General features: G+C 41.9%; 1 protein-coding gene across 1 annotated transcript in view; it reads right to left on the bottom strand.

The window, feature by feature from the left end:
• ADAMTS12 (ADAM metallopeptidase with thrombospondin type 1 motif 12) overlaps positions 1-3,265 on the bottom strand; it is a 329,126-nt gene extending 325,861 nt beyond the window's left edge. The window contains exon 1 of the mRNA XM_030331700.2: positions 2,819-3,265. Coding sequence (XP_030187560.1) covers positions 2,819-2,945 — 127 coding nt within the window. The 5' untranslated portion in view covers positions 2,946-3,265. The remainder of the gene's footprint in view (positions 1-2,818) is intronic.
• Positions 3,266-18,577: the final 15,312 nt, after the last annotated feature.

Here is an 18,577-nt window from a genome sequence, read left to right as displayed (position 1 = left end):
TATGAAATAATTTCCTTCCTTATTTTTTCAAAGAGCATAGATACATGATGAGAACATTTGTCTTGAAGTGCGCTTGAAACATTTGTCTTGAAACACTCCTTGTGTTCTTGCAAAACCCATGCAGCAGAAAGCATATCTCCACCACGGGATAAAGTGCCTGCCCTGTTGATTTCAGAGTCGCCAGGAGCGAAAGAGACCACAGAAGCAGCTAGTGACTTGCAGACTGTACAAGGGATAATGACCCCAAGGGGCTGTCACTGGCTGTAGAAGAGAGGCAGTATGCTGTGTACAAGAGCAGTATTTCCCATTGTTCTGATACTTAGTTGGGAACCAAGACATCTTGTGGAAGGCACTGCACGTGTATCTATATCACAAGTGAGCGATGTGGAAAGAATACTGGGCAGAGTTTGTCAAATCTGCCATTTTTGGTCCCAAGAAAGATTGGATTTGCCTCCATGCTCCTTCCCAGGGCTAAAATCCTGCCTCTGCCCAACCCTTAGAACTAGAAAGAACATTAATGATTATATGGGACTAGAATGTTTCCAACTGTGGGATGTTGTGTAATTCCTTTCACCCCTCTGGTGACGTGGCATTTAATAGGTGCTGACAGACTCATCTCCTAGCCCCTCCCCCTCTTCATCTGTAAAAAGAAGGATGGGAGACATGATATATGAAGTGATTTGCCAGTTTAAAGGTTCTGAACTTGGGTGTGATTCAAAAATGTTGTCAGAGTAGAAATGGAAACTGGGAGTTTGGCTCATTGTGAAATGGCAGGCTGGTCATTTGGGGCAAAAACCAGGTCATCCTATTACCAAGAAACCTTAGAATTTTCTCATCCCTTCCCTCTACCTCTCTCCTTCTCTACACCCCCCCTCCCACCTCAGTTTTTCTCCCTCTCTCCACTCAGTTTTAAATAAAGCCTGCTCAGAAATTTCTGTTGTACCAAATGCAGATTACTTGTAAATCCACTGGTGAGTTGATTAAAAACAAATATGCTGGAGAAAAGTCTTTTAAAAACAAATTGCTTTTAAAACCTAAATATCTGCACATTGCTAATAAACTCAGGGCACTTCACAGCTATTTTTCAATATCAAATACCCTCAGCACCTAATCCCAATGGTAACCAAGGAAAACAACCACCTCTCACCTTCCAGACAGGAGAGAGCAAAGCCCAGTAGTGTCTGCTCTATACTAAGCTGAATTTGCTTACAAAGTAGATCTGGAGCAAGGGGAGCTGCAAACCAACCCAGGAGAATGTGTGTCTTTGAACCAAATCATCTCCAAATGCCCTGGGAAGTGCTCACAGGCTTTGTTTGTGCTGCCAGAAGAGAGACTTTTCACAAAGGGGCTGTTTTTCAAAGAAAAACAAACGCTGCTATTTTAAACTTGGGGGTGGGAGATTGTATCTGGACCGTTTACACAAGCAAGTGCTGGCTGATTGACATCTAACCCCGGTGGTGTTTGGGCTCCAGCTTCCAAGGAAAGCAAAGGGACTTGTTTCTGACGGCTCTTGAAGTCACAGCAGATGAGCTCTCAGCAGTATTAGAACTTTGCAACGTAGGCAGAACCCTGTGTGGAAATCCTCAACAAAGACAAGCTCGTGATGTCTGCCACCCAAGTGGTCTTGGGGATTAAGGGGGTCAGAATGCTAGGGAAGCTTCTCAAGACTGGAGCACAGTCAGCAAACACAGGACTTACCGGATGTTAAAGCAGTGCTGTGTGTGTGTGTGTGTGTGTGTGTGTGTGTGTGTGTGTATGTGTCTGTGTGTGTCTGTGTATGTGTGTGTTGTCCCTATTATTGCTGAGAGGCCAGCCACTGAAGCCAGGCTACCTGGGTTCAAAACCTCACTCCACCGTGAGCTGGGCCAATAAACTCACCAAATTTCCTCATCTTTAAAACAGAGGCAGTAACAACAGTCCCTGAACCCCAGAAGGCTGTTGTCAGTGGTTGCTGGGCTGACACATACAGGGTGCCTTAGCAGTCTTGGTGCAGGGAACTTTCTCCAGCCACTCAGGCCTTGATGGAGCTCTGTTTCTCCTAGACGGCCCAAGGAACTCCCTACCAAATGGGAAAGTGTCTCTGACCCTTCCAAGTCCAATAAAAAAGCAGAGGAAACAGTGTCGCTCTGCTCAAGGTGTTAGGCTTAAATAACACCAAACTGTCATCACACCCTCTTCCAGTGTTTTCTATAGCATTATGAGTTTCATGACATTCAGGAGATGCAGCCAGCTGTGATCAAGAAGGCAGGACAGAGAAAGGTGAGCCCCTAAGGTGGTAAATTCTCCCCCAAAAGAACAGTTATTTTTAAAACACAGGCCTTAATCTTTCCAGGAAACCAAAACACAGCCAAACTCACTCAGCAGGGGGCCGGAATCACATTTCCCCTCCCCTGTCCAGAGTTGAAACTAACTGAAAATACTGCAATGACTGCCAGTGGTGATTGGAACTCAAATTAAAAAAAAAAAAAAAATCATTTTCCGTGTTCAGAATTTGAAAAATAGAGGATTGAAACACTGCAGCATTGAAAGAGAAGACAAAAGGGGGGCGTTACCAGCTATCACTTGGGTCTTTCCTGCCTCAGCGTTGGTGTGAAAGAGATCCGGGATACTCGCCTTTCAGTAAGAATTAAGGAATCACCACCTTCAACAATGAATTCCGAGACACCCTATGTCACTGAGCTCCCAGCCTAGATTTCCTTACGACTCAGCCAAACGGCTTTGCAGAGTTCAGCCAGTGGGGGAGGGGATGGGGAAGCAACCAACTTTCCACGCGTCTCACCACCACGGTTTTCAAAGGAGATAAAGAAAAGCCACTAACCTTGCCTCCTGTCCGGGAAGTGCACCGGGCCTGGCTGAGCTTGTGTCCCATAGCAAAGGGCCCCAAAGTTAAGGAGGTGAGCTACAACGGAGAGGTTTGCAAGCCAGCTCCTCTGGGCACATGGCATGATTCAGTTGTTGGGGAGAAGAAAAGTCGACGAGGTTTAGCTCTCAGCTCAAGAAATCAAGTCCTCGCCCGTGGCCGAGCAGGAAGATGCAGGGGTGCATGGTCCAGGAGTGGGACGGAGCGGCTGCGAAGCTACCCACGATCTCCTTTGGCTTTTTTAAGCAGAAAGGGGCTAGTTACCTTGATCCCCCTTCCCTCCTGAAAGGGGAGCGATTCGACTGGCAGCGCCCGCTTTCCGCGGGGCGTGGAACGGGTCAGGGCGGAGGGGGCAGCCCACCCAAGATCCCCACCCCTCCGCCTTCCGCGCTCGGCCTCGCAGCCAACTCCGCGCATCTTCCTCGGGCCTCCCACCCCCGCGCTCCTCCGGCCCCGCCCAGAGCCCTGCCGCGCGGGCCAAATAGGGGGAGACCCGGGAGAGCCGCCCTGGGCGGGACTGCGAGTGAGAGGCCCCCCAGGCCGGCCCCCCCTGGCTGAAATACGGGCCGAGAGTGCTGGGCGCCGAGCTGGGGCACGGGGGACCCCACTCCCTCACCCTCCCCAGCTCAGTGCTGCCCCCTTGGCTGTCCTTCTCGGCTCCGTTTCCCAACTTTTCCTGACCTGGCTCTACCAAGACCCCTCGCTCAGCCAGACGTCTCTGGGATTCCCTTCCAAGGCAAGCTAAGACTTCCATTTTTAAAAGTAATGGGCAATTTCTCTCTTTGCCAAGTCACGCAGAGGGAAATGGCCTGAGCTAAGCTTCTAGTTCGACGCTTGACAAGTCCCTTCTTCGCCACAAAGACGTGACGAGACCAGATAATTATGAGCCACGCTGGGTCCGCAGGTCTCTGGTGCTCTTCTACTTTTATAACCCCACCCTTCCTAGCCCACCTCCACTCACCCGTAAGAGAGTGGAGGAAATAAGCAAGCCGGAGACCATGTGAAGGTAGCGCTCCAGTTTACCTGCACAGGCTGCCCACGGAGGGGACATCCATTCAGAGGCTCAAGCTTTACATTACTGAGACAATGCTGCAAACCAGGGAGCTTGCCAGGCATCCTGAGAATTTACTGGAATAATCCAGCCAAGATTTCACACCTCTGGGCTGAAACAGGCCTCCTTACTCCATTCAGGAGGAATTCGGCTACATACTGGTTCTCCATGGCTTCCAGCCAACCATATGTGTTCCTTGAGAGGCTGGGGCAACCGACTCATTCAACCTCTCGCAGGCCTGGGCAGGAACGTCAAAGTGGTGATCTAAGTGCAAGGTGGTCCTCACAGGTTTGTGGTGGGCACGGATCCTTCAGACTGGATACATATGCACCACGATATTGAATTAGTTTCTTATTATTCACGTTACAAATTCCCATAAACTTGGTGAGTTAAAACAGCACAAATTTAATATCATACAGTTGGAGGTCAGAAGTCTGAGGTAGGTCTTACTGGCTTAAAATCAAGGTGTACTGGCTTAAAATCAAGCACAGCTGCCTTCCTTTCTGGAGGCAGAGAAGAGTCATTTTCTTGCCTTTTTTATCTTCTAAGACCACATCTCCCGGCTCCTTGCCCTCTTCCCCCATTTTCAAAGTCAGCACTGGCCTTTGAATCTCTTATAGGGCATCATCCTGACACTATCTCTTTTCCTTCCCTTTTCCATTTATAAGGACCCTTGTAATTACAATTTGGGCCCACCACCAAAACTTCGTATTCTGTCAGCCCTTCCAAACCTTTGTACCCAGTACCTTGGGTCTTCAGCCTAGTAAGGACTGCATATCTCCTGACCTCTCCATCTTTGGTTGTCCCATAATCTTTAAACATCTCTCTGCCGTTACCTCCTTTTCTGCCTATCCACAGCCTATGAGTCATCTCCTTAAATCATCTCTCACCAGTGCCTTCAACACCTCTTCCTCATCAAACTCTAACCTTGTTTTACCCTAACTGCTGATTTTCCCTGCTTTTTATTTCCAGGTGCTGTTGAGACTCACCTAACTGCACCAGTGGTGCAACTATCAATTCATGTCTCTGAATTCAGCACGTTTTCAACATGGCTCAGCACTATTCTAAGTTCCTCCTCCTTTTTCCAGAATTTACAAAATACCCCCAAAGCCTGGTGTTTCCTCTGGGTAGAGGGAAAAGTTAATCCCACTCACCTTTTCCTCTACTCATTGGAAAAAGGTAACAAATGTTCTTGGTGACAAAGGGTGGTAGCAATAAAAAAAAAGCCAACTACATTTCCTGATATGCCCACTATAAACACCAGACCTGTGAATCACTGCAGTCTCCAAAATATCCCCAAGCCAGCTGATGCAAATATACTACCATTGAAAAAAAGACTTTAAAAACATGAAAATCCAAGTGCTGAATAACAGCGATGAACAGAAACAATAAAATAGACTACACACTGACTATACATCAAGCACTCTGCTAAACACTGTGTATCTGTATTACTTTATTTAATCTTTACAAAAACCTATTAGGCAGGTACTATTACTATCCTTCATTTATAGTTGAGAAAACACTGAAAGGCTATACAACTTGCCTAGGATCACATCAGTACAAAGAGAAAAACCAGGATAAAGTAGTGAGGTTCAGAAAAAAAGAAAAGATTCAGTCAAGCCACCCAACAGAATCAAATACAAATCCGTCTTACTAAAGACCCCTTGTGATGCTGTCATTCACAAAGAGTGGAAGGACTAAGAACACTGATATACAGACAATCTACAGACATCACCATAGCATCTCAGGTAGTGGTTTAGTTCTTTACGGCGAAGTATTTTCTGTACAAAAATGCAAATTGTGACAAAAGATATGAGATGCTTCACAAAAAGCTCCCTCTGTTTCATGAGCAAAGAAGGCTTTGGAAGTTCATACTCTCCAACTAAGCCTATAGTAGCACAAGGGATAGCTGACATTCAGGGACTGTTAGTCCCTGCATTTTTCAGAGCTGTCATTAACACTAGAAAGGCAAAAGAAACTGACTTCGACCAAAATCAAAACCAAAACCAAAACAACCCGGACTTTGCCCCAAGAATCACAAATGGGCATGTCATAAAAATAGACTTTCCATCCGTTAATCCTGCCTGAGTACCACAACCACTACCTCGTAGTAAAAATCAGTGTATCACGCTTTATAGTTGGCAACCTGCTGTTCCTAAGTCAACCCAAAGGATGGAGAGAAGAGTCTCCCTCTGAGGTTTTCAAGAGTAGTCAGATCTTACCTCTACTTGCAAGTGGAAACAAAACATTGTCTTCAAAAGTCATACATTTCAATATTGTTGTCACATATACTACTTTCTTTACTTTTTTTAAAGTTTTTATTTAAATTCCAGTTAGTTAACATACAGTGCAATATTAGTTTCAGATGTACAATATAGTGATTCAACACCTTCGTACATCACCCGGTGCACATCACAAGTGCATTCCTTAATCCCCATCACTCATTTCACCTATTCTCCCACCCACCTTCCCTCTGGTAACCATCAATTCGTTCTTTATAGTTAGGAAAGAGTGTGTTTCTTGGCTTGCCTCTCTCTCTCTCTTTCTTTTTTTCTCCTTTGCTCATTTGTTTTGTTTCTTAAATTCCACATATGAGTGAAATCACATGGTATTTGTCTTTCTCTGACTGACTTATTTCAGTTAACATAATACTCTCTAGTTCCATCCATGTCATTACAAATGATAAGATTCATTCTTTTTTGTGGTTGAGTAATATTCCATTGTATGTGTATGTGTGTGTGTGCATGTGTGTGTGTGTGTATATATATATACATTTATATACACACACATATACATATACATACCACATCTTCTTTATCCATTCATCAGTTGTTGGACACTTGGGTTATTTCCATAATTTGGCTACTGTAGATAATGCTGGTATAAACATTGGGGTGCATACATCCCTTTGAATTAGTATTTTTGTGTCCTTGGGTAAGTATCTAGTAATGCCATTGCTGGGTCATAGGGTAATTTTGTACTATTTTCTTTTAAACCTTTCTCCAGTCTTAAAAGAATATGGAGCTAAGTATTTGTAACTCTTAGAAGTGTAAGTTCACTTTTATTCTTCCACCCAGTTGTATCCAATATGTAGGTGGATGGGTAATCAACACTGCTTACTCCATACACTCGACCCCCAGAGAGTTTGCCTTCCTGGCTCAATCTGAAGATTCTGGAATCTATGCATTGTAGATTTTGTAAAGTTACCTGGATTTGTATCAAGTGGGTTCCATTTTGGGCCATTCTTCTAATGTAATTAATCAACTTAATTAAATAAACAATGTCATGGCAATGCCCCTTTGAAAGCCATGGCTGAGAAGGCTATGGATCCCTGATTAATGAAATATACTATTGGCTGAAAGAAAACAGCATATTTCAGAAAAAAATGTGCAGCACTTAAATCAAAATGTTGCAGTAAACTGAAACTAATTTCAGTTTGTAGATCATCTTAAGCCTAATCAAAATGAAATATAACAAGATTTTACTGGGTTAATGGAGGGAGATTCATATGGGAGGTCTGCCAGAGGGACTCCAAGTTGTGTGAGGGGGTCAGGGAGCAGCCTATTACAAAGGTGTCAGAGCCTCAGCAATGTAAAATCGTTATCCATGTAAGACGGCTGCCCACTGCATGGTATCAGAACCTGAGCAGAGTGAGGAGGGCATCCACCTGAGAGGGAATGTCCCAGAAGGGTGCTGAAATACTGGCAGGGTAAGAAAGGGTGGGGTGGTGGTGGAAACTGATGGTGGTGACTGGAAATCTGTTACATACAGAGAAATTCATTAAATAAGTAAACACAGCAAGGATAATGGGAGTCAAGTTTCTCACTGCCAGTGAAGAGAATTACAAATATGAAAAGAGAGAGAGAGGGAGAGAGAGAGAGAGAGAGAGAGAGAGAGAGAGAGAGAAGTAGAATAAACTCTATGTTGGACTACAACTGAAGGTAATTGGTATGAACCCAAAGTTGCTGATGACTGTATAGATGCATACAGAAATAAAGATATAAATAGGCCTAAGAACTAGGACTCCTTAGAGAAATGACTGAATTTAGAACTAGGGCTTGAGAGATAGAAGATAAGCCAGAAGCATTTTATTGCTAAAAAACAAAAACAAAAACTCAAAGAAAGATGAGAGCTTGTCAAAAGGAGAGAGGAGTTAACACAAAAGGAGAGAGGAAGTTTAAGCAAAAACATATAATAGTAATAAATCTTACAATAAGATAAGAATCAATGAATCCATATTGATACAAATAGATAAATGATAGATAAACGAAGAAGAACGGGAACTTTATACAACTTTATACAATTTTAAATTATCTCCTCCCAAATATTTATTACATATAAAGGCAAAAAGAGTACTTTAGAGTGAACAAGGCTTGCAAATATCCCTTTAATCAAGTAAACAAAGAAAACAAAATCAGTAGTGTGGATAATCGAAACCATGTGCTACCTGATAGACTCCAATAAGAACACCATCACTCTGTGAAATATCTGCCAAAGACACATAGTCTGACTCTAATCATGGGAACACATCAGACAACCTAAGTTGAGGCACCTCAGCTCACTCAATAACTGCTGGTGGTTTTTTTTTTAATCTGCAAAAGGCTAAGAAAGTCAAAGGAAAACTAAAAACCTGTCCCAGATTGAAGGAGACCTAAGAGATATGACAACTAAATGCAACACTTAATTCTAAATAAGGTCCTTTTGTCACAAAAGACACTGTTGGAATAATTAGTGAAGCTTGAAAGGAGACAAAGAATGTAGTGTTAGTATTGTATCACTTAATTTCCCAGTTGTGACGGTGTGACTTATGTAGAACACTGGCCTTGTTTGTTAGAGATACACATGAAAGTGGAGGTGAGGGGCATCTAGTTGACAATTTACTCTCAAATGATTCAGAACATAAAATGTTCTCTTTAACTCCACTTCCAACTTTCGTAAGTTTGTGGTTGTTTCTAAATAAAAAAACATAAACTTAACAATTTGTTTTTATTCTGTAAAATAATTTAACACTTGATGAAGAAAGATGCTATCAGATTGGAAATTAGAGAAGCCTAATAATGAGAAGTGAGTAGACAACTGAGTGCCCGTGCATGGTGGTCTCTGAGTAACCATGTTGGCAACTTCAGAGGTTACCATTATCAGATTGGTCCTGTGTTAGTCCACATGGGCACCAGTCCCTTTCTGTCATTCTGCCTTAAAAATTAAATCTGAATTAAAGAATGGTGTGCCCATTGTTCCCAAGAAAAGGAAGAAATTAGGGATGGGATGTATCAGGGAATATTTGAGCACTACTGTGTTAGCAAAAAGAGAATACTCCGTGTGTTCATTCAACAAATATTTGTTGACTGCTTCTGTTTCTAGGCATTGGGGGTATAACAACAAATAAAATAGTCAGAGAATCTTTCCTCATGTTTTCATATGCCCTGCCTTGAGCCAGGGGGAAAGAGAACAAACAAGTAAATATATGTAAGACAGTGGTAAGAGCGGTGGGAACAAAAACAGGCTAAGGAGGACTGAAGTATTGAGAGGAGTGGGTTCCTCTTTTATATAAGAGGGTCAAGTGGCCTCCACTAAGATAATTTTAAGGAAGGAATTAAGAATCTGGACAAAATAAGTATCTGGAAGAAGAGCATTCCAGTCCAAGGAGACAGTAATAGGAAAGACCCTATTGGGGAAAGACCTTATTGGGAATAAATAAGAATATGCTTAAAGAGCTCAAGAAGAAGCAAAATGTTTGTCAAGTGTGTGGGCAAGGGGAGAGTGGTGATGGAGAGGGGGAGGGAAGGTCACAAGGCCCTTAGAGACCACAGGGAAGACTTTGGATTTTACCCTGAGCAAGTAAAGAAGCCATGGTGGGTGGGGAGTTGAATACAGGATACAGAACTGACACGAAATGACTTAGGATTTATAGGGTGTCCTGGGCTGCTATAGAGAGGGAAAGGGAGGAGCATAGAGAGCAGTTAGGAAGCCACTGAATTAACTCAGGTGTCAGATAATGATGGGTTACATCATGTGATAGCAAAAGACATGGTGAAAATCTATCAGATTCTGGATTTATTTTGCAAGTAGACACAAGACTTTCTAATAAATTGGATGTGTGGTGTAAGGAAAAAAAAGAACTCAAGGAGCGTTTCAAGGTTTAGAGTTGCCAATAATTGAGATGGGGAAGATGGAAGATAGAATAGAATTGGTGGGGGTGGGGAAAATCAAAAGTTCAGTTTGAAACATGTTAAGATATCTCTTAGATATCTGAAAGGAAAAGGCAAATAGGCTAATGGATATACAAGTCTTGAGTTCAGAGAGAGGTTCAGGATGACGTTATGCATTCAGAAGTCATCATAGGTATTTGGATGATATTGACAGCCTTGAATGGAATGAAAGTATCTATTATGAGAATGTAGCAGAGAAGAAAACAAACGTGAAGCTTGTACTCCGGGTATTGTAGACTAAATATCTGTGTCTTCCCCCCAGACACACACACACACACACACACACACACACACACACCATATGTTGAAATCCTAAACCCCAATGTGATGGCATAGGAAGGTGGGGTCTTTGGGAGGTGATTAGTCCATGAGAGTGGAAGCCTCATGAATGGGATTTGTGCCCTTATAAAAGAGGCTCCAGAGAGCTAGCTCACCCCTTCCACCATGTGAAGACACAGCATGAAAATAGCCGTCTGTGAAGCAGAAAGCAGGCTCTCACCAGACACTGACTCTGCCAGTGCCTTGATCTTGGACTTCCCATCCTCCAAAATTGTAAGAAATGAATTTCTGTTGTTTACAAGCCACCCAGTCTATGGTATTTTTGTCATATCAGTCAAAACAGGCTAAGACATTGAGAGTGCTCCAATATTTAGAGTTCCACGAAATAAAGAAAAATCAGCACAGGAAACCGAAGACTAGGCAACAAAATGAGAATGGAGAGTGTGGTATTTGCAAAATCAAGTGAAAAACATTTTCAAGGAGGCATTGTTATTCATTAGTTCAAACTGAGGTAAGGACAAGAGAAGAGTCCAGGCTTTGCATACTCAGCTGCACAGAAGAAAGAAATGGAAGAGAAAGACCAACGATAGAGTTTGGTTAACAAACAATAATTCCATCCACTAATAAACGCAGCTCAACCAAGGTCTTTGGAATCTGACCAGATCAGAACTTCTTTCATGGAAAGTGGTGTCAGGAAGGTATGAAAATACCAAGGAATGTTCACAATCCTAGTTTCCTGCACTTTTAATATTCTCCTAACCCACGGAGCTCAACACAAGCCCATGAATAGCCTGGGCTGGCATTCTTCTCAGAGAAGCAGGAGAGCAGCTGAGTGTCAGGGCTTCTGCCAGGCTCCTGTCAGGGCCACAGCCCCGATATTCATCACTGCTTTCTGGTATCCTCCTGGGGTCATTGAGAGCAGATCAGCCATGCCCCAAAGAAACTTCAAAGTGAGATTTTGCTCAGGTGGCAATAAGGATATACCATAATAATACCCTTTCTTTTGCTTCATTGAGGTACAATTGACATACAATAAACTGCATATGTTTAAAGTGTACAATTTTATGCATTTGCATGGATATACACACCTGTGACACCATCACCACAATAAGTTTTGACATATATGTGTGTGTGCACATGTGCGTGTGTGCTAGTGTGTGTGTGTGTCAAACTAGAAGATTCCCCCGTCCCTTTGCAGTCCCCTCCTCCTGTCCCTACTTGTATGACCTCCCCCCAACTCTCCTGCTGTCTCTGGAGACTGATTAGCAATTTCTTGAATTACACATAAAGGGATTCATACAGTATGAACTAATTTTTGTCTGCCTTCTTTAACTCAGCGTAATTATTTGGGTATTTTGTGTCCCAGTACTCTTCTCCTTTTTATTTCTGCATAGAGTCCCATTGTATGGATCTACCACCGTGGGTCCATCCATTTACCTTGTCGCTAACTTATCTGTTGACCATTGGAAAAGCGATGGAGATAAAACTTGGTAACCGACACCCAGCCTAAGCTCAGGCAGATGCATGCATACCACCAACTCCTGTTAAAGATCTTTCCTTGAAACTTATGAAGCAAGGCCCCTAAGTCCTCCAACAATTTCATTTCAACAACTCGTATATGCTTCTCCTCATGATAAAGTGGCTCTTAAGGATATACATGAAAATAACAAAAAACCAGCTTTGAAGTTAACCCTGGATAAAGATAAAGCTTCTCTTCATGGTTTTGCACTTTTATTTTTTTTTCATGGTTTTGCACTTTTAACATAGCTTGCCCACACTGCCAGACAGAGATGTAGGTTATCTCTACAGCCACAAGATGAATATCTGCGGCACTTTGAATCTTCAGAGCATAGAAAGCCAGACTCTGTGCTCTCAGAGACCCTTTCACGAAGCCCAGGGGACAGCTGGCCAGGTGCTAAATGCCTCTGCGAGCACCTTTGTCAACCTTGGCCACACTCTCCAAATGTTGCCTGCCAAGATTGCCTCCTTGGCAACAAGAAGTCCTCCTCTGTTGCTTCCTAGCCCCTCTGAGTATAGCAGATAACACTGACTCACACTATTAGTTGATTGTTTGCTGTCCTATTAAATCTACACCAAGTCTCCTGAGAGGCCTCCAAGAGCAAAGGGCTCTATTGATTCAGCCACTGCTTCCTGCAGTAAAGCAGTGGCTGTGGTCAGATTAAGGTGTTATGATTCATCTTTTGAAGGTGAGAGGACTGATATGTATATGGATAAAATTATGGAGTCTTTGAAACCCAGTGTGAGAAAATGGAGTACACAGGGTATGTTTATTGAATGCATGGGTTCGTATGTAAGGCAGAGAGAACCCTGTGAAAGACTCAGAAAAAGAACTGATGTTATCAATGTTGAGTTAGAAAGCAGGCAGCCAACCTGAATTTCATGCAGTGAGAGTCAAGTTAATGAATCTCATGATTCCTTATAATTAACTTTCCACTTGATTATAAACTGTGGGCACAAGGGCTGTGTTTTATTTATTACTGCATTTCCCTCAAAGATAAAAAGGATGAATAAATATTTGATGTGAGGGTGGATGGCTGGGAGACTTAGTGGGGAATGTTCTGGGAATAACCTGCTTTGAGACCCATGGACACACCTCTCTGGGAAACAGATTCTGGTTTTAGTATTAGACTACTCATTCCTCTCTTTGCCCTCAGAAATAAATATTCTCCTTTGTGAATATTCTGAAAGCCCCCTGAGCAACCCCACCTTGGGCTTCTCTGCTCTTCTCTTGGGACCTCCTCCACCCACCTCTGTATGAGCCAACAACTAGAAGGTTAATCCCTGATATAGCAGAGGCTGTCTGCATATTTCTGCTCTTATCTTTACTATTCCCATACTTCTTCTTTCTTTGGAATGAAAGTATTTATCGTCCTCTAGTATTTTGAGTTTGAAGCTAGATGTTTAACCTTTCTTTTTAAAAATATGCACTTACAGCTATAAATTTCCCTCTAAGCACTGTTTTGATTACATCCCACAGAATTTGATGCCATATTTTACTATGATTTATTTTAAACTATTTTATACTTTCTTTTATAACATTTTATATTTTAGTTCATCTTTAATCAGGGTTGTTTAAAATATGTGACCTAATTGTGAAACTTTTGAGGACTTATAGTAATCATTCTTTTGTTGATTTCTAGTTTAATTCCACTGTGCTTAAAATACATGATCTGTATGATTTCAATCCTTTGAAATGTGTTGAAACTTGAATTTGACCCAGCATGTGGTCTATTTTGGTGAATGTTCTATGTGTATTTGAAGGAAGTGTGTGTTTTCTGGTTGTTGAGAATAGAGTGTAGAACTTACCCTTAGGATGTGCCTCTTTGGGGGTTTGGACTGAAAGCCTGGACTGCTTACTTAATATTCCCTTCCATTTTACTAGGCTTTAACTTCAATCTTTATTGTCCCAGCACTGTGTCGCTGTTGAGATATCTCCTCGGTTGAGTAGGTCTTCAACTCCTGTTTCCTGCTGGGTGTTGTGACAACGTGCCCTATTGTGGTAGTCAGCTTTCAAGATAGTCCCAATGATCTCTGCCGCCTAGTAATCATATTCCTGTATAACTCCCCTCTCCCTGAGTGTGGACTGGACTTATTGACTGGCCTCTAAAGAAGGTGATGTGGCAGAAGTGATAGGAGTGCCACTTCTTTTACTAGATTATAAAAACACCATATAGATTTCATGCCGATTCCTCTCCCTGCCCACCCCCCTTCATTACCCTGCCAGAACCCAGCTGCTATATTGTGAAGCATCTCACAGAGTGAAAGATCAAGGTCTGCCAACAACCTTGTGAATGAACTTAAAGGCAAATTCCCCTCTCTACTGCTAAATTAATTAAATAAGACCACAACCCCAGCTGATAGGTTGATTGCAACCTCATGCTAGACCTTGAGCCAATGACACTATGCCGCGCCTGGGTTCCTGAACTACACAGACTGTTATTTTAAGCCATAAAGTTTTAACATAAATTATTATTCAGCAAGAGATACCTAACACAGAGAGAAATTGAAAAATAGAAAGGAGTAGGTGGATTCAGGAATTTGGGGGTTTTGTTTTTGTTTTTGTTCTTGAGAACATGCTACCAAGACCTGCTACATTGAGTTCAATTAAGTGTAAGGGAAAATGAGAGGTAAAGAATTACTCTTGGGTTTTTTTTAATTTTTTTAATGTTTTTATTTTTATTTTTGAGACACAGAGAGACAGAGCATGAGCAGGGGAGGGGCAGAGAGACAGGGAGACACAGAATCTGAAGCAGGCTCCAGGCTCCGAGCTGTCAGCACAGAGCCTGATGCAGGGCTCGAACTCACGGACTGTGAGATCATGACCTGAACTGCAGTCGGACACTTAACCGACTGAGCCACCCAGGTGCCCCTACTCTTGGGTTTTTAGTTTGAATGTTTATATGAATAGTAATGCCATTTACTAAGATTGAAAAATCTGAAGGAAATCGGCAACCATGTTGAAGCATCAAGTAACAGTTGGATATGCAACTCTAGAGTTCTGGGGATAAAAGGCTGGAAATCAGATCTGGGATGATAGTAGTATTAACCTCAGTTGTGAGTATTAGGTGAGATAATGCAGATAAAAACCTTTGCACAGTGGACACAGTTGTTACCTGTAGTGGGTATAATTGTGTCCCCTAAAAAGATATGTTCAGGTCCTAGTTCCCGGTACCTGTGAATGTGACCCTGTTTGGAAATGTAAATATATAACTTTTGCAGATTAGGATGAAGTCATATAGGATTAGAGTAGACACTAATTCAGTGACTGGTGTCCTTATATAGAGAGAAGACAGAGACACAAAGATACACACAGAAAAGAGAAATACCATCTGAAGACAAAGACAGAGATAACAATGATACTGTTACAAACCAAGGAATCAACATAGACTCACCAGAAGTTAGGAGAGAGGCATGGTATGTTTTCTCCCTCAGAATATCCAAGGAACCAACTCTGACAACACCCTGATTTCTGACTTCTAGTGTTGAGGATTTTGAGATAATAAATTTTTGTTCTTTTAAACCACCCATTTTGTGATAATTTGTTACAACAACCCTAGAAAAATAATAGTTTCCAAATAAATGTGAAATATGAATGGCTATCATTGCTTTTATTATTATTATTATTATTATTGTACCATTGTTGTTTTTGTTGTTTTATATCCAAACACCTAACACATTGCTTTGTGCATATTAGGAATTCAATTCATAATTTTGGTACAATAAAATTCTGTGCTATCTGCAGACTGAAAACAAATAATTCAGAGTGAAGATTATCTGCACATATTCCAAAGGAATCTTGAAAGAATAGATTCTTTTCTATTTTATCTGAAAACCCACTTTTCTTTGTAGAATCCCAGAATCAAGAAGTTCAGATTATATATCTTCTCTCTAACCTGACTCCTGTAATTTCCTGTCTTCTCATTTAGATCCAGCTCAAGTGCTTCTGTCTTGCTACAGTCTGCCCAGAACAAACTATCCATGTGATACCAGGCTCCCTCAAACTCACATCCTAGCCTTTACTAACTTGTTTGTCATATATTACATTATTTGGATTATGACCTTGTATAATTAAATGATACTTGACCACCACTGATACGTTTCTCTCCTTGAATTTTTTAGATGATGTCTGAGAAAAATGTGGCCCATATTTTTAGGATAATGGGTCTAAAATATCTTTAGTTAGTGTTGGAAAAGAACTTCTTTGAAAAGGGATTTTTGCTTCCATAACACAGGCTTAGTTAAGTGATACTATAAATTGCTGTACATGATCTCTGGTTCATTTTCAGAGAGCAGATTCAGAAATGAATATTCTAGCCTTAGAAGCATTCTGGCTGAATTCTTGGAGAGTCGCGCTTGGGACAGCCTCTCCCGAGGGCTCAGTCTGAGATGTGCTATCTGACATACCACAGGAGCACATGGCCCTCTCAGTCCCACAATGAAGAAAATGTCATTGTTGGACCCAAATGTGATTTTAAGGAAACTTGCCAAGACCTCTTTCTCTTCCTTTGTTTCCAATATTTAGGGTGTGATAAACCACCACTGGACATTCATTACTTTTGGGGACTTAATATTTTTTTACCTGGAAAGTTAGAAAAAAAAAAAGTCCAGATATTCCCAAACTTAGAAAAAAATTAGTATCATCTGGAAGAATGCATTTAAGTTGTAGAGTCTTGGGGCACCTGGGTGGCTCAGTCAGTTAAGCGTCCAACTCTTGATTTCAGCTCAAGTCATGATCTCACAGTTCATGAATTCAAGCCCCACATTGGGCTCTGTGCTGACATCTCAGACCCTGCTTGGGATTTGGTCTCCGTCTCTCTCTCTCTGTCCCTCCCCCACTTGCTCCCTATCTCTGTCTCAAAATAAATGAAAATAAACTTAAGCAAATGTACAGTCTTGGATCCTTTTCCAAATCCACTGAGAATCAGAATCTCTGGGCCAGCATAGGGCTGGGAGGAGAGTTGCAACTTATATTTTTAGCAAGCTCCCCACCTGACTCTGATGCCACCTACTTAGCATCTATCCTCAGAATATTTAAAAACTGTAATTCCTTCCATATACAGGTGTGAAAAACAAGGCAAAGGATTGTCAGAGTATGCCATAGGCTTCCTCATTTTTCAATAGCACCTTGAAATATTTTTTTTAACTTCTTTTTTTAAATAAAGGAGAGAGAAAATTTTGATGGAGAAAGAATTAGTAAAACATGAAGTGAAAAGTGAGCTTAAAGATGAGGATACTAAAACAGAGATAAGAGATGTCCACAGAGGCAACTTGTAGATTGGGAGCAATAATCAGAGCTGGGCTGAACTTCTCCAGATTAGAGCTGTTCAAGGTGGTTGGTTTTGATTTGTTTTTTACTAAAGCCCTGACGCCCTCTAGCCGGCAACTGGAGAAGTCCAGAGTGTATAGGGAAGCATGTTCTCTGCTTGGAACTGGGTTCTTGCTTTGGAATCCAGATTGTTTCAGTTTCCTTTCATATGGTTTGGGTACCACGTTTCTTTTTTAACTATTTTACTATCTCTGCTGCTTTAAAGCCACATCCTCTTGATCTCTGTAAGTAAAGTCGTGAACTCCACAGAAGAGAGGACAATTATGCTTAACATATTTTTGTCTCAGTTTAGGCGGGGACAGTGCAGAAAACATTTCAAATTTCTTAATTTCACCCTAAGAAGTATAATTTACATTGAGCAGTTGAGCTGGCATTTAAATAAACTGCGATTTGAGAAGTAATTCAAATGGTTTACACTGGTTCCCCTTGCCCAAAGTAACTTAGAAGATTCCTTAACATTTACTTCCATTGGTCTGAAAAACACCTGCTAAAGAGTTTTGATTATAATCGTAGTGAAAGTAAGGGGCTGGTGGTCCAAAAACAGCCTCATAGAATCCCCTATTCCAACTGCATCAAGGTAAAGAGAATGCATGTGAGTAAGCAATTTGTGAAAGAGCTTTGGGCTGAGAGCTGGACGGGAGGTATCTAGTGTCTGTGAAGTCAGCTCCCCAATTGTATACTCTCTGCCTAACTTCAGTTCTTAGTACATACCAAAGGCAGAGGGCAACACTTGAACCTATAGTTCTATATGAAGAAGCTTTGAAAATCGTGACAATCACAGACACCAAGTAAAGTGGTTAGATAATTAAAGAAGGGGGCGTGGAATTTGTGTTTATCCAGTAAAAGCCCATCATCTGACTTGGGGTCTGGGCATGAAAAGAGGCCACTACCGTTGCTTTTAAAAATATAAATGGGTAGGAGATCTTGAATTTTTAGAACCATCTTTCATCGAATGGTATCATTTCAAAGATAAAGTGAGAGTAAAGAAGAAAGAAAAAAATTCTAATACCTGCAGTTATGTTTGGGAATAAACAAGAAGGGAGAGCAAATCAAAGCCGACTTTCTCCAGAAACATAGGAAAATAAAGGGTTACAACCATCTTCTTCTGAAACTTTGAAGAGGAGAAGGAGAATCTTCTGGTGGGCTCTCCCTGCCGCCCACCGCTTCCTCCTTCCCGAAGCGGGCGTGGCGAAGTTCAGCACCTCGGAAAGCGCCCCCTCAACTCGCGCGGGGGTTTACGCATGCTCCCTGGGAGCCCGCAGCCTAGGTTTTGCGGGTGCGAGTAGAACTCCGGTGACAGCGGCTGGCAACTCACTGGGAGCTGACAACAG

This window comes from Lynx canadensis, chromosome A1, assembly GCF_007474595.2.
Source record: "Lynx canadensis isolate LIC74 chromosome A1, mLynCan4.pri.v2, whole genome shotgun sequence".
In the NCBI taxonomy this organism is placed as follows: domain Eukaryota; kingdom Metazoa; phylum Chordata; class Mammalia; order Carnivora; family Felidae; genus Lynx; species Lynx canadensis.
The sequence above is the reverse complement of the archived record's forward strand: the minus strand, read 5'-3'. Positions and strand labels throughout refer to the sequence as shown.